Source organism: Oryctolagus cuniculus, chromosome 7 (genome assembly GCF_964237555.1).
Source record: "Oryctolagus cuniculus chromosome 7, mOryCun1.1, whole genome shotgun sequence".
Taxonomy (NCBI): Eukaryota; Metazoa; Chordata; class Mammalia; order Lagomorpha; family Leporidae; genus Oryctolagus; species Oryctolagus cuniculus.
In genome coordinates, this window is record NC_091438.1 from 95,285,068 (window position 1) to 95,308,228 (window position 23,161).

A 23,161-nucleotide genomic window follows, 5' to 3' on the forward strand; every position below is an offset into this window, starting at 1 on the left:
GATCTCCAATTCAAACTCTAGCTCCCACATCAGCTGATTCATGCCAAATTCTCAAACAGTAATCTCCTTATATAATTTTCTTTTTTCACAATGGTCACAGTTCTCTAGCTATGTAATAAAAATCATGCAAATCCCAGTTTTGCTTATGCTAAAGAGTGGCTTATTTGAATAGGAGGACCAGTGTTCATTTACTTCAGTGTGAATGAAGCTTGATGCAATGTTTTTCAATGTGACTTTACTAAGCTGCAATCGGCAGAGCCTTACGATACAGATTGCTATACTTGCGAGTCTGATTTGTGACAACTGTGGCATCTAATTGTGTCCTTAGTTCTAGATTTAGCAGTTTCTTTAGCTTTATTCTTTTGGCCAGTTTTGAATATGATTTTATGTACTCTTAGCAATCAGTACATTTAATTTGGAATTTTGCTTTTTTCATCAGAATTCAAAATGTAACGCAACAGATTTCAGATGCAGTCAAAAATAGAGACTTTTGTGATTCATGCATATCAATGGGAATATTGGATTTCATGTATGTCTTTATATATAGTTATGAGTATATATGTGGATATACTTTCACACATACACTTAAATGAATTCTGTGTGTATTTGTGTGTATTAAATATAATATGTATTATATGTACTATATAATACTATATATATATAATACAAATATCCTCCCAAATCATTCCAAATTCTTTAAAAGTACTGATAGCAATAAAATATTGCTTATTCACATTATCAATGTGACAATGTGAATTATTACTACTTGTAACCAGGTTAACTTTGAAAGGATTCAAACATTCATCACAAAAATTCTTTATAATTTCCTTGCTTTTTCTAGGATTCTGAAGAATTAGAAATAATATTTACCCTAATTTTTTTAGCTTGTGTATTTCAATGCCTATTACAAAAAAACATGGCCATTTTTCATAGTCCATTTGCCTTGGATAGTATTAAAATATTTTCTTTTCTACAGATTTTAATGAACTTCTGGTCTACATATGCATCAGCGATAAGTTCAATCACATTTCCCAATGTTTAGATGCTGGAGGAAATCTCTTTCAGTTGATTAGAACCTGTAGAATTGACTAGAAATTTGCAAGACAAAACACTGTCCTGGAATTGCTCCTTTGTAAGTTCTCTGTCAGTAAATTTGAGGGGAAAAAAGTCTTCTCAACATGAGAGAAACTAGACTTCTAGACTTTGTATTGCCCTTAGAAGTAGAAAGCTGGAATAATGGAGAACACGACCAGGAAGTAGAGATTAATTAAATTATTTACTAAAAAAAAGTCATGAAATTCTATCAATGTTCTGATCATACTGGAAATCATTCTTTTGGGTATCCAAATTGAGAATAATGTGTTTTTTTGTTTCCTGCTTTCAGGAAAGAGAGAGAGAGAGAGAGCAAAAGAAAAAAAAAAAAAAGAGGAGAGGGGAAGTGAGAGAGAAAAAAGCCCACCTTAGCCCTGCAAAAAAACACTGTTGATGAAGTATGGCGCCTGCTATTCCATGCACACCCACTGCCCACAGTGAGTAGGGCAGGGTATTGCAAAGGCCCCCTTTGTCTGGAAAAGCTGTGATAAGGCAGCAGGGTAAGGAAGTTTTCTCTTTTTTTTGAAAGCTTTTCATCAGTAAGGGCTAAAACAAACAGAGTTGACTCTCCAGTCACTAGAAAACCAAATAAATTACATTATGTCATTTCCCGAAGCATTCTGATTAATTAAGGATTCCTTTTTATTTTAAAAGTAGAACTTCAGTTTCACAACAGGGGGAAAAAACAGCCTGTATTACAATTTTAACCTTTGTATCTATTTTTCCTTTAGTTGGCATTTCTATCCATCATTAACTAAAGAAAAAAGAAAAACAACTAACATTCACAAAACTGAAAATCACATAAGGAAACAATAAAATAATAACTTGCTCCAACAATGGAACTGGAGCTTGGTAATTTTATGGATGAGTACTGGGGTATCATAATAGCAAACAGAGCAGAAAAGAGGGTTTTACCTGGGATGGCACATTCTAATGATAGCTCATGATATTTAGCACTGATACAGACCTGCTCAATGCACCTGTGGTGAAATGCATCATTGCTTCCAGCCTCCAAAATAGTCTTTAAGTTGAGCCTGGCTTCTGTCTGTTGAATCATTGTGTGTGGATGTCTTTGGATTCTTAGCTATTCTTTTAGCCAGGCAACACTCCAACATTCAATTAGCAATTAGTATACAGTGAAGAGAGTTGTCTCAAGCCTGGGACAGGAAACTATATTTCTCTGCTCTCAGTATTTCCTGCTGTCCCTGCTTTCTCAGCTTTTCCACATTTAAACAGATCCATTAAAAAGAAAAATCAAAAGTACCTAAGCTCATAATCTTAGTCAATGGCCAAGAACATATTTTTGTGTGTGCAATCCTGATATAATATATTGCATTTGGCACTGAAATCGATTGCTTACTAGTCTACATAAATGTTATCCTATACACATATTAGCAAGAAAAGCAATCTGGAATAAGTCAGAACAATTAACAAATTATAGATCATGTACTTAACAGATGGCACAGTGGGTGGGCAATAATCCCAAAAAATGGGCATGGCCATCACATGGTACAGCATATGTAAAAGGATTCTAAATGACAAAGCACTTTGGATAGTAAGGTCATTATTTTTGTTGTTATTATGGTATAACAACTCATACACAATGGGGAGAATAAGCCCTAAGAAGGCAAAAGCTCTGGTCAGATTTAATACAAAGACTCATTTTCTCTCCATGTCTAAGAGTTGGCACTTGGCAATACTAATACAATGTATGGAGTGAGACATCTTGGGCCTATAAAATAGAAATTTGATTATACAAATATATATTATGAAGTATGATAGGATATAAATTGATGTAAAAATATGCTTTGCTTTCCCTGTTTCATGATTTTAAAAAGCATATACACTTGTGTTGTTGGATGTTGAAGTAGAGTTGGGAGACCCTTTGGTTATATTTTAGGAATGTTTTCACAGTATGTGTTACTACAGTGTTGAAGTTGGTATCTTACATGTTAAATAGCCTTTGGACATCATTAGGATTCAACAAAAATAACTAAACATTAACATAGAGCATTCTAATAAATGTTTAGTTATATTGTTTTGGGCAGTAAGAATGGAGTGGTGAGAGTGGAAATTCATCAAACTTACTAGTTGGCTAATTGTGAATTTAGTATTTGAGATATTCAAGTGACTCCAATGTGTAGGAAGTCCATGATATCTTCATTGTTAATTGGGTAATGGCCTGAGGCTTTAGCTGTAGGAAGTACTACAGAAAGATGGTGTATAAGGAAGAGATATTTTCCCTTCCCCAGATTAACTAGTAGCTGTGGTAAGATACTTGTACCCTGATAGCATTTCCTTGGGTCAGTGTTTGTGACAACCATTCTTCAAGACAGGGGAGCTTCTCAAGTTCAAGAAGCCATGGAGTCAATAACCTTGCCTCATGAGGCCTCATTCCATGACTTTTGGAAGTTACTGCTTAAGAATTTTGAGCAACTACCCTGAAGGGTAATCCCATTTCTCTCGTCACAGTTGTCATGTCACTGGCCTTCATTTCAATTCCAGTTAAAATATAAAGTGCAGTGTGTAGAGTTGAACCTTCAGAAAGAACACAATGAACACAATCACCCTCCACCGCATCCCAGTTGAAATTACTAGCAGATTCACCATCCACATCTGAGAATGTACAGGAACTTGATCATCATTGTTGTCTTTATCATCACCACCATCATACCAGCATCACAGTTGCAGTATCATGACCATGTCAAGTATAATGGCAAGATCAGAGAAACCAACATCAGGACACTGTCCAGTTTGGATGTGTAAATATTATCCTGTGTTTCTTGGCCCATTTTGCAAACACTTTCTTTTCAGTGATAAACCTATGCCCCCCATATGGTGCATGTTCATGAAGAAAATATTCATCACATTCGTCTCGTCCTTGTTCATAGTAGTGGTAGGGGACTTTTCTATACCCTTCGGTCCTAGAAAAGAAAATAAAACAGAAAAAGAGAGAAAGAATGAGATGAGGAATAAAGCATTCATTTACAAGAACCATTATGCACCCAATAAATGCATTTCCTTGCAATCCCAGACATGATTCTTGTCCATGAACACAGTTAAAAGCTATTATGTATGAAAGCTTTTAGGAAGATGAACTAGGTTCTTAGTGCTTTAAAAGATCAAATAAAATTTATACATCACACCAATTACATTTAGACATATGGCCATCCTTTGAAAGAGGAAATGGTGTATAATGGAAGCAAACTCTGGAGAGAGGCAAATATTCTTACATAAACTCTGTGATTTTTCACAGCAATGTTCTGGGTTCTTCTGTCCTCCATTATGCCCTTAGACAAGGTTGATGTGTTTGTTCATAAAGATTGTGACTAAGAGCTACATTTTGACAAAATGATTAAAATTGTTTCTGAATTACATTGTCAATTGTTGAAAGAGAAATACAATTTATCACCTTGATGAAACATGGGATTTTTTTTTTTATCTAGTTAGAAAATATCTGAGGTCAGCATTGTGGTACAGTGGGTTAAGCCAGCACCTGCATTGCAGCCATCTCAAATGAGCACCGTACAAGTCCTGGCTGTTCCACTCCTGATCCAGCTCCCTGCTAACAACCTGGGAAGATAGCAGAAGAAGGCCCAAGTTCTTGGGCCTCTGCCACCCATGTAGAAGGCCTGAATGAAGTTCCAGGGTCCTGACTTTGGCCTGAAACCCTAGCTGTTTGGGGAGTGAACCAGCAGATGGAGCATTTCTCCACCGCCCCCCCCATCTCAATTTCTGTCTGTAACTCTGCCTATCAAATAAATGAATAAACCTTATTTTTCTGAAAAAAATCTCTCTGCACAGGATATACTATGAGTAAACAGTCATTTTAAATAAGATCTGGCCGATTATTCACTTAGTGAAATATAATTTCCAAGAATTCTTGTTAAACTGTCAGTTTGTCTCAGGCTTCAGGACATTTTGTCCTTCATGATCAAATATAACCCTTGAGTCGATGGCCATCCATCAAGCCATTAGGCCGGCAGAAATGACACACTTGCTTTTGCAAATTAAATAACTACTAAACTTTGTTCTGCATTTCCTAGCTGAAAGTCCCTGATATGCCAAGGATGAAGGGAAAAGTGTTCTTTCTGACATATGGCATTTGATTGTGGTAAATATTTTTCTTTTTATCACTCCTAAAAGTCATAATTTGATGCACTGACAATAAAATGTCATGTCAGCAAAGAACACCAGGAAATAATTGTTGCTTTGTCTGTTTCTCAGATTTATGGTATTAAAATGAATTGTGATATTTTGACAAGATATCAGAATTGGAGCTGCATAAAAATAATTTCCTGTGATCTTACTTGCAGTAGGTGTCATTTATCATCCCGTAGACGTGAATGCCGTAACAGGCATCCATGGCCAGAATGAAGGTAAACCACCCCGTGCTGAGATAAGAGCCAGACTGGACTCTGTAGGGGAAACAGAAACAAACAACAGACAAAACACAGAGAACACATACAGAAAAAATAAAGTGTGATGAGAAACGAGCAACATTTTATCAAAAACATAGTACTTGTTATCAGGAAAAAGCATTAAGAAACTTGACAATCTGTCAAGGATACACACTTATTTTGAATTATCTCTGAATAATTTATAGGCATGCTCTTGCTCTTACTAGCTTAAGCCTCAAAGCGATGTTGTGTGGAAGAGAAGCCATATGGCAAATATCTGAAGTCAAATAATCCTGCTCCCTTCAGGTGAAAAATAGTTTATTTGATTTTTCCGTAAGACACAAATTAGTGTTGTGTATCAGAGGACAGGTTTTCTAAAAGAGTTTGGAGCCCTGATGGGAACTAAATGATAATGGTGTTATCTTGCTTACCTGGACGTATTACTTTCTTGAAGGCTCCTTGGGTTTCTAAGTGTAAATTGGAAGCAGTGAGGGTGAATGACTTGGTCTATAAATGTATCTGGAAAGTTCTCCTAAAGTGCCTTCCTGGTATCATGAGATAACACTTTGCTTTTGCAAGACCCATGTTACCAGCTTGTTCAATATATTTTTACTGAGCCCCTACTGTGTGTCAATCACTCTTTTAGATAATGGAAATACACAAATTATTGAAAAGATCAAAACTTCTGTCTTCATGGAGGCCAGAGGACTCGATTTTAGTGTAGCTATGTGATAATGGTTGGTCAAGAAAGACTTCTTTTATGGTGGGAGCAGAGATCTGAACAGAAAGTGTGGGTGGGGAATGGTGGGGCATTGGAAAGAAGCCACGTGGACCACTTGAGAGCCAAGTATTTCAGGAACAGAACACATCAGAGACAAAATCATAAACGTGGAAATGTGTCTGGTATGTTCAAGGACGAGCTGGGAAGGATGGTACCTGAGGGGGAATGCTCGATGTAGTGCAGACTGGAGGAGTCTGCCGAGTTCCAAAGGGTTCAAGGGAATATTCATTGAAAACTTGGATCTCCACATTTGTCTTTACCAAGGTGACCTCGACCAGCCAAAAGAGTTGACTGCCTATCTCTGTAAAATTCTCCCCACAGACCAATTTGGGTCAAGTGTGCTGGGTCAAGTTTGCTGGTGGAGCAAACACCTCTAGAAAAGACTAAATACCTCCTGTCTTTCATCCGGATTTGCTGGCATAGTGGTGCACAGCCAGTTCTAGGAACTGACACTCAGACATTGATGGCCACTTCCTGGGTGCAGCCCTCCAGCGGCCAAGTTGCTCCCTACTGATGCCCAATATTGTCGATGCACTTCCTCATACCCAAGCCCTCTGTGTGCTACAATTAGGACTCCTGAATTTTTTGGTGCTGTTGCTGCTTTTTTTTTTTTTTTTTTTTTTTTGCAAGCACTATTCAGTATCAAGTTACAGCACGCCAGAATTTCACTAGCTACACTAGTTACAGGGGACTGAAGGCTGGATATCTTATCCTTTATGTTTGTTGTCTTTAGGTGATTGGTAAGGAGAGACAGACTTAGCTCAGGTATAATCCCTCTGCCTGCTTGTCACTGAGCTTTAAATGCTAATACAGAAGTAGCCATTCCTTCGCATCTCCTGCTTTTTGTCTCCTGAATATAAAGCATTACAGAAGGTGGACACCACGGGTCACTCACACATTTCTCTGTGATAGGAATAGTAGTAGCAACCTAGTTCAGGAGTAGGTGCTGCAAGGGTGGGAAGACAGGACTGTGAGGTGAGCTACACTAAAGAGCAACCGTGCTGATTAAAGGACTTAACCTGCATTGAATTCTGCAACCTGGGACCCGACGAGGGGCAGCAATGATGGGAACTGCCTGAAACGCCATCTGCTTCAGAAGTCCTTATTGGAAAGCAGGGAGAGATCAGAAGAGAGAAGTGCCTTGACAACAAGCTCCCAAATTGAATCTAGGGATTTGCCTAGGTACTGAATTGGTGTGGTTATTCTTCCTACTGAACTGTGTGCTCCTTTCCCTTCTCTGTGCTTTCTTGTGTGACTTTGTCTTCCTTCCCCTCCCTTTCTATCCTCTCTGTCATTTATCATTACTAGGCTTACCCAGCACTCACAGAGGTCAGAATTACAGCATTTATCTGTTTGTACATGATGAGAAAAAAGTCTCACTTATTCACCCACTTGTTCATGTTTTCCCAACAAAGGTTTTAAGGGGTCTTATGAGCCACAGACTGTGCTAGAAGCTGGTGGTGAATGTTTTCTTAAAGAGAAAATGATCTACTGGAGGAGGTCCATATATTACAACAATTTATCACCATATAAGGTAATAAAACCCAAGTCCATGTGAGTCAAGGTCAATGCAGAGTGCAGAACAGAGCTGAAGTGAGGACACCTGGTTTCACCTTGCAGCTTTACCAGGACTGAAACATGAAGCTTTGGACAACAATAGCCTCTTTGATTCTAAGTCAGATAATAGAACGTGGTCCTATCTGAGGATTTCTCCTATTTTAAAAATTAAATCATTCTTAATAATCTATGACCAAGTGTTAATCAAGTTAGGCAGTACCATGTTCTGTGCACACTGGACGTTACAATTAATGAACACATTATTCTGTTGATCCCAGTTAGTGCTCACTTGCATGAGGGGCATGACTGTACATGTGTGGTGTTTGTATAAAAAGGTAACATCTTCACATGGAAACTCTCATGGAAAGAAGCTCCATGTTTCCCTCACAGATTCATTTATAGAAGGGGTTGGAATGGCTGTCCAAGCACACAACTGAACCATAGGACTGAGGATAAAGTTTAGTATGAGTAAGAAAACAATAAATCTAATTTGGGGAAAATTGCCTTTCCTTTAATGTGGTCCTTTGATGGAAAAATCAACATGACATGTGGGGACTTTCAAAAGCTTGGGGGAAATGCATATCAGAAAAATATGCAACACTTAAAAAAATTTTACATACCAAAATTAGTCGATCTTTTAATTGCATGTTTTCTACAAAATTTCCGAAGTTCCCTTGTATCACAGCTCAGGACATGGGGCAAAAGATGGCAGTGGGAAGAATACTTTGTGCGACACATGGACTAATACTCTGCAAAACAAGCCTTCCTGCCTTCCACCCCGGAGAGTCATTCTTAAGAGCTCAACAGTAAGCTTTGCAATGAAGCCCTCAAAAGATAAATAGGATGTGCCTGCTGTAGGGGCTCCGCTGTTTATATATCATCTCTCCCACAGAATAGAGGGTCCAGAACTTCCGGGTTTGGTATATGGTCAAGACCTTTCCATCATACTACTCACCAAGAAAATTTTGTTACACTTCTGATACTTGATTCCTTTTAGGTCTAACCTGATTTATTTTGTTTCTGGGTAGACAAACCATGCTAATTAGCCAGAAAGCTCTTCAAACAGTGTGTTGCAAGTGATCAGACTGGGGAGGCTATCCTGCCCAAGTGCTCTGACCTACAAACAGCACTTAATTAGACAGTTGCATTTGTTCTCCCTGATGTCTCTAACAAATTTGGGATGTGGTATCCCATGAGGTTTGCTATCCACTCTACATGCTGGAGTTAGCACAGTGGTTTCTTTTCAAAATACTCAGAGCTAATGTCCATATAATGATGCTTGCAGGGGAATAATGACAATTGCTGGATGAATCCAGGGATTCTAGTGATCTGCATCCCTAAAGGAACTCACTGGTTTCGATGGATCCAGCCTTGGGAATTCTTGAAGCTGCACCACTTCCAAGCTTCCCTATTCTGCTGTGTGGCCAAAGTACAAATAAGGAAGTATAAAATATACCAAAGCAGACCTTTTAAAGTTCAATGAAAACAAAAACAAAAAGACTTGGAAGGATGTATGTGAAACTGGTTATGCTTTTCAGCTTGGAGACACCTTGTGATAATTAAGAAATTACTTAAATATTTCTTAAAGGTCTTCTCTTGGGCCAAATGTTGTACATTGTCACTCATGCATGCTGTACTATGTACCAGCTGGCCATCAGCCACGGCACTTTTTCATACCTTCTGCATTTAAGGATTGATGAAAGCCATAATTGTCATCCACAAATAAGCAATCAAGATTCCCATAGGGATGGTAAGAGAATTTAGCCCTTAATTCAGTACAATAAGAAAGCTTAAATTAATGCAGCAGAATAATGAGCCGTGCCATGGAAAATAAAGGCAGGAGTGTTAACAGGAAGCTTTCAATCATTTTTTTTCTGCTGGCCAGGCTTTGCATCCCACTGCTCCTTGGTAATCAAGATACTTACAACTTGGAAACTACTTAAATTTACTTGCTCATCTCCTGGAAAAATGATGCTGTCAACACCTTGATGTAGCACATGCTTGAAGGCAAATCATTTAAAATATGATCTTTCATCTCATTTATTACCAATAAAATACAAGCTACCTTGCTCCTTTATGTCTACCCCTACCCCTGGATGTCTAAAGGCCATCACTTGGGCACAGGAATTCGTTGTCTGTCAAGGTATCCTTATTTTTACCAATCTCAATATTTTTGGCCATCAGCATCCTTTATTTGCTGGCACTCCTGCTTCACTGCACATTATTTCTTCTTCTTTCTGAAAACATATTGTGAAGCACTTTTCTCCCATTACCTGGCAAGGTGGAACCTTCTACTCAGTGACATTTTTCTTTCAGATAATTTTGGGGAAGGAACTGAGAAAATGGAAATAGTTACTCTCCAAAATGAAAAGTGGATAATGTTGAATGTGCAATCTATTCACAGGATGCTCTGCTAATTATTCAACACCATTAGCTCCCTGACTTAGAATCAGGAAGATTATGTTTTGATGGACACAATAGCACTTGCAGTCAGTCAGATCTTCTCAGTCTCAACACTATTGATATTTTGGATGATTTGGAGGATGAGACCACTCTTTGTCCTGGGGGGCTGCTCTGTGCAATTTCCTTTCACATTTACCTAACACCCTTCTGCTCTAAGCTTACCTGGGCCTGGAAGGCAGACCTAAATCCCCAGTGCTGACTCCTGGCTAAGGGTGATCTGCTTTGACAGTGTCCCTGGCCCTAAAATGACAGATGTGCTTTATCTACAGTTGCTACTCTGACCACTCACTGCCCCTCAGGTTTTCCTCATTCAGCAAGCATCTTCTCACTTTCTCTTTTCTTTACAAGACTATCTGATGCCATTCAGGTTTAACCAATACTGCACCATGACCTTACCTTTTAATACAACCCTAGGCATCATCAAATTCACTTGGCCTAGACCCAAAGGACAGGTTCTGGCATGCCATAGGGGACTGTACAATGATGTATGGGGAAACGAGTCAGGGGGGGACAAAGACAAGTTGTTCAGGAGCCTCAGTTTCTGTGGCTGCCTCCCTTCATGAAGTGATTCCTTCATGGGCCTTTGGCTCAAACTTTATAGCCTCAGTTCTACTACTTCTTAGTTGTTTCTTCCGTGAACCAATGAACGCTAACCCTGGGCCACTCAGAGCTAACGTTTGAAAAGCATAATAATCATTTGTGAAATCCCAAAGGGGGGCCAAGGCCCTCCCAATATTGGAGGTTTATTGGAGAACACAATATTAGCTCAGGAGTAAAAAGGGAATTTTTTAAAAAAGAATTAATTAATTTTTCACGACTTGTTTTAACACTATTGGACCTCTGCTCTCTCATCAGCATACTACACTGGCAGGATAAATAAAAATAGCAAAGTAAGTTTCCAGATACCTTCCTAGGGCAAGGAATAGCTGACAGAATACAGATCATCCAATTAAAAGTATTGTTTTCCCCAATTTTTTCTAAAAGCTCATGGATAAAGAAAGAATACATTTGAACAAAGAGACTTGGAGAGAAAAACAGCTGATGTTTATCAGTAATACCTTGGGATTCAATCTAAAATTGTGAACCAGTCTAGCAGAAGCAGAGCTCCAAGCGTGGAAACAGTGTTAGCTGTTTCCAAGTCATATATTTTTGTATATTCTTCAACAGGCAGGAGCTATGGAAACGTTCTGAAAGTTTGTCCAATGCAGAGCATTGTATATCTGTACCATCCATCAGTGGGCACGCTCAGCTCATTTTTAGCTAGCAACAAGTTTTTGTAAATCAAGTGGTAGAATTCTCAATTTTGGCTTGAATCATTTACAAATGAACATAAACTTCTTATATGGATAAAAGCATCATCCTATGGAAGGTATACTTAACAGAATGCACCATATGAAATTAATTCAGGCCTGGAAAACAATGAAAAATAGACCAGGGTAAATGGAGAAAGCAGTAAATCTTAGAGGAAAACTGCACTGCTATTCTGATCAGCCTATAAGAAAAATCTGTGCTAATCAGTAGGCACTTGGACTGTGCAAACTACAACAAATACTTTGGCTGCAATAAAATCAACAGGACTCACTGCCTAGTGATGAATGCAATGAAATTGTACAAAAGGAGCAAAATAAGAAATGACTGTGTTCTTTGCAAAATGTACATTTAAAAGTAAAATGGTACAGCTCCCAAAGATATGATTTATGGCTGCTGTAGAAATAGAATATCCTACTCAGAAAAATAACTTTATTCATTCATCTCAGAAATTAAAAGCTTATTTTTTCCCTTTGGGCTTTAGTGACCCTTCAATTGGAAATGTTGATTTCTGGGGTTTCATTTGCTTTCTGAAAAGAATCATAGAATCCCAGGAATAGCAAGGGTGGATGATGGAGATCTTTTTGGTCCACTTCATTTAACAATGATCAGTTCCTTAGCCACTCAGTGAACATGAATGCTATCAGTTTTACTGTATTCTTCCAAAATGTGTATATTGAAGCCCTATCCCAAATTGTGATGACATTTGGGGATGAGGGCTTCTGGAGATAATTGGTTTTAGATGAGGTTAGAGGGATGGGTCTCCCTGTGATGAAGTTATAAGACTGTATCCTTCATGATGAGATTATCTTCCTTATAAAAACAGTAAGACAGCAGAGATCTGTCTTCCCACCATGTGAGGGCATGGAAAGAAAACAGCCATCTATACGTTAGGAAGACAGATTTCACCAGAAATTAATCATGCTGGCATTTTGATCTTGGACTTCCAGGATACAGAACTGTGATTAAATGTATTTCTGTTGTTAAGCCATGAGGTCTATGAAATTTTGTGATATGACAGTCAGAGCAAACTAAGATGATAGATGTTCCTCAAGACCTGCCTCCAACAAACCTAAAAAAGCTCCCACTGTTCTGTCCAAGTCTTCCTTTCATGAACTCTCTAGTCTTGTCACAAGGGCCCATTTACTGCTCCATAAACACACATCATGTATGTCAAAGTCTGGTTTTATGCTCTTGTTTACACTTTTGTTCTTCCTGAAATCCCCTCTGTAGTTTCTAATTTTAGCTTCAATTCTGCCTACTGTGATCCAATCAAGGGATATATATTGAGGACATGGTAGGTGTGAAGCACCGTGCTCAGCCCTGGGATTACCAAGTTGCCCCTGATTTCAACCCACAATCAACTGAGGGAGACAGACTCAAGACGATTTTCAAAACAAGGGCGAAGTGCTGGCTTTGTGGTGCAGAGGGTTAAGTCACTGCCTGTGAGTCTGTTCAAGTCCCAGCTGCCCCACTTCTGATCTGGCTCTGCTCATGTGCCAGGGAAAGAAGTGGAAGATGGTCCAAATAGTTGGGCTTCTGCAACCCACTTGGAAGACCTGAAAGAGTTACAGATGCCTGACTTCAGTCCTTTTGGACCACTTGGGAAGTGAACCAAAAGAATGAAGAATTCTCTTTCTCTGTCACTCTCTCTGTCTCTCTCTGCCTCCGCCTTTCAAATAAATAAATAAATCTTAAAAAACAAAAACAAAACCAAGCCATATGTTCTGGGAATACCAAGAAAAGAGTATCAAAGACAAAAACAACTATGGGAATTAGGGAAGATAATTCCTTCCCCAATAAGAGGTCAGAACTGAGCTACAGATTAAGCTACGTAGAAACACTAGGCAGAAAACTGGGACTCTTTCAGGTCAAGGGAATGACATACACAGTTGTACTGAGGTGTGAGGATAATGGGAAGAGAGGAGAGGCTTGATGCTTCAAAGTATCATCAGTGCTTATTTCCATAATAGATTGTTTTAGGGAGACAGAATGCATAGATAGCATTGATTTATTATTATTGTTCTTTTTTACATTATGTTTTGATATATTAAAGATAACTTGACTTTCTGTATAGCTTTTTTTTTTTCAGATGAAGACAATTTATGGATCTGGAGAAAAGAATCCAGAACAAACTGGCAGAATTATGTTTTCTCTTCCTCATTAAATTCCTCATTAATTCAGAATTGAGAATGAATGTAAACAACATATGACTAAAGAAAAAAAACAATTAAAAATGTAAGAAGATAAAGGATGTACCTAGTGGTGCTTATCTGTGTCATAAACTAAGTTACAAATGGTGAACAAACTCATCTAACCCTCACTCCAACCAACAGGCTTCCTCAGTACACACCTGGAGGCTCTCAACCTGTTCCATTTATAAGGGAAACAGTTTTTACACAAACATTTAATTTAATGATTTTTTTGATTAATGGAAATGAAAACAGATACTGCTGATGTTCATAAGTTCAACTTTGTTCGTGGCTTCCCAGTGTTGCCCATGACATCACATGTCTGATGGGTACCCATCAAAAGATCTCTTTTCTCTTCTGACTCTACTATTAATCCTCTGGGAAATCTTGCACATGTCACTTCTTCCTGGGCTACAGTTCTCTTAAGAGGATTGGCCTGGGTGTGCTTAGGATTTTTTTTTTATCATTAACCGTAACTCTGTAATTACAGTTTCAGTGAAACAGTCATGTTAGAAAAAGTATAAATCTATGACTATATTTTTATTTGTTTATTTATCTGGGAGGTGAAGAGACAGAGAGAGAGAGAGCACACTCCCATTTGTTGGTTCACCCCTAAAGTGCCAGCTATAGCCAGGGTTGGGACAAGCTGAAGCCAGGAGCCCAGAACTCAATCTGAGTCTCCCACATGGGTAGCAAGGACCCAACTACTTGAGCTTTCCTTGCTATCTCCCGGGGTGTGCATTAGAAGGAAGCTGGAATCAAATTCTGGAAGTGGACATTGAACCCAGGCACTCCAGTATGGGATGGGGGCATCTTAACCACTAGGCCAAATGCCCAACCCAATTGTATTTTTAGTACATAGACACCACATTATTTATTTGTGCTTGTAACTTTAACTCAAAACACTGTCTTGAATTTTAGCTGTGCTCATATTCACACAATAGTTTTATGCCGCTGATGTAGATAGATGTGTCAACTTTAAAAGAAATCAAGGGATAATACCTGAAATAAAGACAAAGCTCCTGGATCCACTTCATTCCCCACGCCTAGTTTCCTTCTAGTTCTTGGTTTCTATCATATTTAAATAAATTCCCCTCTTCGGTTTTTGTCAGCTGGAGGATATGGCTGTTCCTTGTAATCAAAGACAGGTTCAATTGCTTGACCTCCAAGATCTTCTCCAATACAATTGAACTAATTATTAAATATTCTATGTATGATTAGGAAGTTTACTTCCAATTAATCCTTAACTCTTACTAACAATTCCTATTTTATCCAATTCTAGTTTAATGCTTAAGTTTGAAAAGTTCCATCTTACCAACTTATCCTTCAACTCACCTTGAAATCACGCCCTTGCCCGATTGATGTGGGTGTATTTGAATACTAATCACCTTTCTCTATATAACACATAGGTGCCTGTTTCCCCACTAGCCTGATAAAGCTAATTAAAGGAAGCTGTTAGCTTTGTCATCTATTTCTATCAGCCATTCCTTCTGCACATCCTTTCCCTATGACTTAAAAAAAAAAAGATTGAAATCAGGTTTGAATATGTTCGAGCAAAATAACTTTTCCTGCCAGCTTAATTTTTTAAAGAGAAATTAAATGACTCACTTTTCTTTAGCCTTTAAAAAAATGTTTTTTTATTTTGTTTTGTTTTTGGAAAAGCAGAAAGGTTGGGGGGAGGGGGATCTTTCTTCCATTGTTTCACTCCCTAAATGCCTGAAATGGCAACGGTTGGGCTAGGCCTAAACTAGGAGCCTGGAACTCAGTCTGGGTCTTCTAGGTGGGTGGCACGAACCACCACTTGAGACATCTCCTGCCTCCCGGGATTGTGCATTAGCAGGATGGTGGAACAGGAGGCTGAGCGGGAACGGAAAATGGTCACTTGGACATGGCATGCAGGTGTCCAAAGCAGGGTCTTAACTACTTTGCCAACCACCTGCCCTCCCTTAGTTTTTTATTTAACTGAAGCTTGAGTTAAACCAAGCTTTTTCTTTAGAAATAATTGTCGTGCAGGATCAGACTCAAGCTTGTGTCTGACAAAAATACTTTCTGAGTTCCTGTTCTCTTTCACAAGGAAAATTTACATATAAAACTAAGTTCGAAACGACTAAAAATTTTAACAAGAACTTGAGACCATGATTTGAAAATGGTTACACCTCAGAGAGGGGATCAGGGGCTCAAAGCTCACTGCTAAGGTCTTCAGGACCTCTTGGATTATCACTAAACCACCTTCAGATAGAGCCCAAGCCATCAGCTCCCCATGGAAATGCAATGCAGCAAAAACAACTCAGTTCTGCCCCTCTACTGATTATAAGAAAAAAAAACAGGTTTTTCAGCCACTCCCTGATTATCTGAAGCTATAGTCAGTCACCTTTGTGACTGACTTACATGGCTTAATAGGTCCCAAAATAACTTAGATGTAAGGGAATATTTATTTTCAATGAGAAAAGCTAAAGTACACCACCACTTCCTCCCAGCTATTAAAATTGCTTTTATGTGGCTCACTAAAAGGAACAAATTCAATTAGAAAAGGTCAGAAGCAACAACTGACACACAGGTCTTCAGGCATTTGGAATTTTAGTTTCTAATCTAAAGAAGAAACGTTAAAACCTGTTGTTCCCCTACTATTAGCTGACCTTGATTGACTATCTCATTCCTAGTATCTTTGCCAAATAATAGCCTATCACCAGTGTAGCAAAGTAGGTGCTGGTCTAGTTCTTGGCTCCAGCAAACTCCTATGGGGGAATCTATCTGCTTCATCAGAACATGACAGGTGGTTATCAAATGACTTGGTCAGGGAATCTTCCTTGAAACAGTCAAAGGTAAGAGGTCCTCATGTATTAAATAAGCTGTTTGCCTGCTACGGTAGAATGCAATTTCAAGTAAATTTTGCCTAAGAATTTCAGTCCTAAATATACATTTTTCTCTCTATTCTTAAGATCAGATGGGATATAAAGGGAGAGAATTCTTCCTTTGAGGTTCATCTGGGTGTTCCATTAGAACTAGACTTCATGTTCAATGAAGGGAAGAATTTTTTTGTGGTGGTGGTATCTTTGCCCCGGTCTTGCCCTACAGCTCAGCCCACAGTCCAGGGGCAAAAGGCCTGTGTGTGTATGGTGCCTGCAGTAAACCTGTAGTTGGGAAGAAGTCCTTTGCACATCCTCCTTGTAGCAGAATTTCCAGAAACCAGGATAATCCTGTCCTCTTTTCACAAAATTTTATTCCATCTACATTAGGGAAAAAAACCTGAAATATCCAGAAATGTCAGAAGAGAGCATTTTAAGGACCTTCTCTGAACACAGAGAAAAGTAGTAATTCCCTGTATCCTCGAAATTCAGCAAGGGCAGCATTTTTTTTTTTTCATCAAGAGTGGTCAAAACATCAAAAAGAAGGAACTAGAACACACAGCTGAAACTAACTGTTCTAGGAGACATCAGGAAAAAATACAGGGTGGAAAGTGTGCCTTATTTGAAAGCAACTGATGGAAATATGAGAGTGTTGTATCTCCTCTGATTTTGCCGCATTGCACCAATCACAGAGTGTCTGAAAAAGAAGTCTCCATGCCTGGCTATGAAAATGAGAGGGGCTCAGCAAAACAGTCAAGGAGATCCTCCACCTGGCGAATTTGCTTTCTGCAGTTGCTGATAATACTTGATGCCCACGTTTCTGAATTCTGGAGTTCTGACTAAAGCAGTTGCAAGAAGTTTTTACTTCTGGTCAGTTCCTTGCAACCGCTTTAGCTGAACTCTGTAAGTCTTTGGATAGCAGCAGAAGATGCATAGGATTATCCGGCTACCCCTATTTTTTGGAACTCTTTTATTGGATTCCTTCTTTCCTTCCCCCTTATCTCAGCTGAATATTAAGGATGCATAATCCCCACAGTCAGGGGAAGAGGATTAAAAGGACTACTTACTGGAGGACATACATGAGGCAATACATCGTACAAAGACCTTACCCCCAAACAAGACAATGGATTGAAGGTAGCTCTTTTATTCCTCATTAACCATGCAAAGGTTGCTAGGGAGTGACCATGACCAAAGAGATCCTTACTAGCTCACTGCTCATCCCTGCAGCTTCAACTCTAGTGCTCCTGGAATATTCTAGTTCTCACCATCATTTCCTTACTCCTCAAAAACCCTTCATTGTCAAGAGTCGAAAATCTTTTACGGATTGCAAGCTCAGAGACCTATTCCTTCACTGAGGGGCATGTTGTCTTCCTCTTCTAAACTTAAGTGCCACAATGTCCCAGATCCCACCCCCCGAAGTCCTGCTCTCTACATCCAGTCACAGTCTTGTCCCTCAGGGTACTGCTTCCAAGTCCTCACTTCCATTTTCCAAGCATCATTTCCCACACACTGCTACTGATAATGGATTCTGATTTTATTTTCCTGGGGGTATAGTATAGTTATTGGTACTTTTTAACTTTTTCAAAGAATTCCTGGGTGAGTATGTGCAGTGTGTAGCAGCTGGGCTTGAAAATCACTGCTGTAAATGATGGTTAGGCTTGAAGATTCTATTAGAAGTTGAGTTCCACTTTATTATGTATTAAATTAGCTTCTGGGGATTGGCTTGAGAATCTAACCACTATTTTAAAATTTGTTTCTTTAGGAAAATGTGTGGTAGCTTATAAATAGGCATCTTGCAAACTGGCTGGACATCTGCCAAAGAAGGGATACTGGTGGGCAAAGGTAACTCACCTAAGTCAACCATGCCTGGCACACAGTAGGTGCTTAATTCGTTCAACTTCATTGAATACTTTTTGGCATACAGCCTGCTCATAAGTAGGAAATTGTGAACATATTGTCCACAAGGAATTTTAAACATTTTGCTGGTATTTTCTCATTGATCACTTAACAGAGACTTACTGGTATGTATACACGTATAACAGGGATATGTCAGGGATACTGCCTATATTTCCACTCTGTTTCAGTAAATCTCAATGTTGCCATTTATGTCCAGAATCAAGTTTTAAACTCTTTTTTTTTTTTGTTCCACTCAGGTGACCCATAGCTCAGCCAGTTCAGAAATTGAAATGTGCTCTTTACTTTTTACAAATAATAAATGGTAGCAAAAGGCTGGTCACAGAAAAGGAATAAACAAAGATAAGACTCCAAGGACTAGGAAGATGTGTCTCCCTACTTTATGGGATCCACAGAATATATATCAACATCAAGAGGCCTAGGAACTGTTAAATTCCCGAAATCATGAGGTAAGATATCAACTTAACCAAATTAATTTCAGTGTCTGAAATCTTCATTGGAGAGCAAACTCTCTGAAAATTTAAAGTGTCATTTGTATCACCCCAAAGTTGTAAAGTACACACCTACTGGAATCTTATGGCAACTGATGTCTCGGGTCATTCTACAGACACAGGCCTTGTCTCTGGCTGCAATCATACACTCCTCTTAGAGCTGTGGCCTCCCTTTCTACAATTGACAAAGTCCAGAAAATGTCATGTGCATGCAAGCCTTCCCATAGAAAAGTCTGCTTAGTTCTGTCAGCACAAACTCTTTAAATTCTGTTCAGTTTCACAAGTGTAATTTTATTCATCAGAAGGCCACTTTGCAGTTTTTAAATGGCTTTGCATCTGCCACTTCTTTGAGTAACCCTAACCATAAGTGCAGTGGCCATTCCCCTTGGCAAGGGTTTGGAGCAACACTCCATGACCAGCAGGCTGCTAATGCTGTAAATAGAACCGATACATTTAGGATCGTGCCCAGACTTATTAAGGAGGCTTTTAAAAAGTGCAACTGATGACTTGCATCTTGTGAGAGAAGGAAATCTAACAGCTCACAATTGTGCCGTAGGTACTATTTTCTCCCATTCACAGTTCAGGAATTGAGGTGATATTGACATCCAAGTAACATGCAGGTTTGTATCTTGCTGGATCCAGCCCTTGAATTAATTAATTAATTAATTAATGTCTTTGATGGTAGCATCATCATTCTCAAGGACAAGGATCCCACTCTTCACTTTGTCCTCTTCCTAATCCTCGATGTCCCATCAGTTGCTGAGTCGTATCAATTCTTTTTCATGTTGTCTTTCTTATCTGTTTCTTCCTTTGGTTCTCACTACTACTTTAAGACTCTGGTGACAAGGCTCAGGTCTAGTTTTCCAATTTGTACGTCCATTCACTGCAGAGCCCCTGAGATCTGTGATCACCTTTACTAGAACCGGTTGGGCTGGTGACATGAGTGAATCCAGTCCTAGGATTGCATCACCATCTCACAAGATGACCCGTGCAGTGCAGTCACATTCTTTAAAACCACACAAATGGTAGGCAGAGAAGGGGGTGAAATTAAAAAATAAATAAATAAAACACTAAATCATTGCTACTGAAAGAAAAAGATATGTTTTCACATCTCCCTACCCAGTAATTTTCTCAAGTCATAGGTGACTTTCTTGTGGAAACAGCCTCTATGAATTTCCCAGTCAGGTGTTGGAGAAAGTACAAGCTGGGTTAGACACAAAATCAATATTGTTTGATTCAACCTCAGTGATTCATCGTGGCACTTTCCCACATCATCTCTTTCAAGAAGGCAGTGCAACAGGAAAATCAGATTTTTCTCTAATCAAAGGTAAAGAGTGATTTTTAGCTTTGTGATAATCAAGGAACTTCAAAGAAGTGAGTGTCAGTTAAAATACTATGGCCAGTCCAATCCATATTGCAATATGCTACCAAAATATTTCTTTGATAATTTTTTTCTTTGTCCGACACTAGAGAAGTGGTATTTAACAATCATGTAGAAGTAGACCTGGAGCTATTAGGGGGCAGAATCTGTGGATGAAAGAATGGGCTCTGACCTTCTCCCAGCAGTTCACATAGAAGCATGGGCCCCTTTGAAAACAGGGAGGCGATGTAGAGGGAAAAACCACTTTCCTATGGATTATCATTGTTTTCCTCTGACATACATATTTCTTACCTAGGCATTCGCCATAATACAAGGAATATTTCGCACATCTTTCATCTTACCAATTTCCTCTTTTTTTCTAACAAAAAATTCCAGGATTTGGTTAAGGAATTATATCCTGTGAAACTCATGTTTTAGACAGAGTCACGGTCTTTCTATTTTTTAGGCTATCCAGCATATGAAGAAACAAAGAAACCTGGTAATTTATCAGCCTATTTGGAAAAAAATCAGTTTGAATATTGACATGACAATATTTAGGATAATTTGAAAACATTGTTAAATGTTGAAAGTAGCAGGACAAGGAGAATTGAAAGGTAAAATTTCAGTGCTAAGAAATATACCAACTAAAGAGGATTAAAAAATCACATACTGAGTAATTATGGAACTATATTTTATATATAGGATGCTTCTAAAAGTTTGTGGACAATGGATTTAAAAGATAATTTTTATTTGGTCCACAAACATTTTGGAATTCATAGTTTTTCATAACATGCATTTCCCATGAATGTTATGAAGACCCCTGAGTATGTGTGCATGTGCTGCACTTGTGTTTGTGTGTGTATCATATAGAAAAATGATTAATTTCTCCTGATTTAATTATGCCCCATGTTTTAGGTATGCATTTTTTTTTTTTTTTTGACAGGCAGAGTGGACAGTGAGAGAGAGAGACAGAGAGAAAGGTCTTCCTTTTGCCGTTGGTTCACCCTCCAATGGCCGCCGCGGCCGGCGCGCTGCGGCCGGCGCACCGCGCTGATCCGATGGCAGGAGCCAGGAGCCAGGTGCTTTTCCTGGTCTCCCATGGGGTGCAGGGCCCAAGCACCTGGGCCATCCTCCACTGCACTCCCGGGCCACAGCAGAGGGCTGGCCTGGAAGAGGGGCAACCGGGACAGAATCCGGCGCCCCGACCGGGACTAGAACCCGGTGTGCCGGCGCCGCTAGGAGGAGGATTAGCCTAGTGAGCCGCGGCGCCGGCCCAGGTATGCATCTTGCATAATATAACACCTACGCATTTATTTCACAAACACTATGCACTTAAATCAACCAACACCAAGCACATAGTTAAGTGCCTACTATGAGTCTGGCCCAACACAGCTAAGGTATTTTGCTTTTTAATGATGCATAATTCCTGTATCAGGAAAGAAATCACATGAAATCTCGGTGTGATTTTATGCCTAGGGCCTTAGACGATTTGTGAAGTATTTTCTTCATAATGACATGGCATTTCTCTGAATAAAAGGTGATATGATTTGGGAGGACTTGGTCTCAAAACTTGCCCAGCCCCTCCTCCCCCTTACATATCATAAATGCCCAGGATCCTCTGTAGGCTGCTTCAAAGGAAGTGTTTTCAACACAGAATCAATAGTCTTCGACCCTCTTGCTGGGATTCCAGACCCCACAATTCACAGGGCTCTGTGGCCTCCCTCCCTCCAGCCTTCACGCTTGTCATCTGACATTGTTCCTGGGGTCAAGGACAATGTGACCGCGGAGGAGTTTGATTCTCCTGCCTGGAATTCTGTCCCACTTCCCTAACTTGGCTCTCATGATTCTCTGTTCTGTGGGGATACCGGAGACACAAAAGCAAGGAGGTAGCTGCTTCAAAGCAGAGGGGATCCTCTGCACTGTGCCCTGTGAGCAGACAGCGTCTGTGTTTACCCACAGGAAGGAAAAAGAAAGGCACTTGAAGCCACAGTCAGCGGAGAAAACAGAGCCAACAAGGGGCTCTAATTACAAGCTCACCCACAACTGACCAGTTCTGTGTGTGAGTTCATTTCTCATTTGCCTATTTCATGAAAAAAATTTCAAATTAAGAAAATAAAATCCCACAGTAATTTCTGTGCTGCATAAGTTGTTTCAGAGCCCAGAAAATATGGAGCATATCCCAATTCGTACAACTGATCCAGCATCACACTGATATCCAAATCTCAGAGCCAAAAAGGGATAAAGATTAAAAAAAATGACAGCACAATACCATTTATAATTACCGACTCAAAAAATACTCAATTAAAACCTAACCAGCTGATCTTCACACCAAATTAAAAAGTCATAATCTATGGCCAAGCAGTTCCTATTTCAGGATTGCAAGGATGATTTAATATGAGGGAAGTTGATAATATCATACTTCTCATGTGTGTTAGATTGAACCCTAAGTCAATAGGATGCTTACAGCTGTTATGAAGGCAAGGGGGCAGGTAATGTTGGAAATGATGGGTTTAACAAAGTTAACTGCATTTCCAGACTGCTGGATTTCTCATGTCTTTTCTGTGCTAATGAGCTAATGAATCTTGAGCAAGAAAATATCCTATGTATCATTTCCCCAATAATCTCCCTTGGCCCCCCAATGATTAATAGACTTGCTTGCCTATGAAAGTTTTTCTCTGGGAAACATTTCTTATAGACTGCACATTAATTTAAATCATTGAATCAATCATTTAAAGAAGAAACACCATATCATTTCTT

The 23,161-nt window shown here is 39.2% G+C and overlaps 1 protein-coding gene across 2 annotated transcripts in view; it reads right to left on the reverse strand.

Annotated features, from left to right (window-relative positions):
- Positions 1–1,710: 1,710 nt before the first annotated feature.
- Positions 1,711–23,161, reverse strand: part of ST6GALNAC3 (ST6 N-acetylgalactosaminide alpha-2,6-sialyltransferase 3) — a 615,791-nt gene continuing 594,340 nt past the window's right edge. For both annotated transcript variants that reach the window (XM_070078239.1, XM_070078238.1), the window contains 2 exons: positions 5,403–5,510; positions 1,711–4,016 (listed from right to left, as the gene is read on the reverse strand). In XM_070078239.1, coding sequence (XP_069934340.1) covers positions 5,415–5,510 — 96 coding nt within the window. In that variant the 3' untranslated portion in view covers positions 1,711–4,016; positions 5,403–5,414. The remainder of the gene's footprint in view (positions 4,017–5,402; positions 5,511–23,161) is intronic.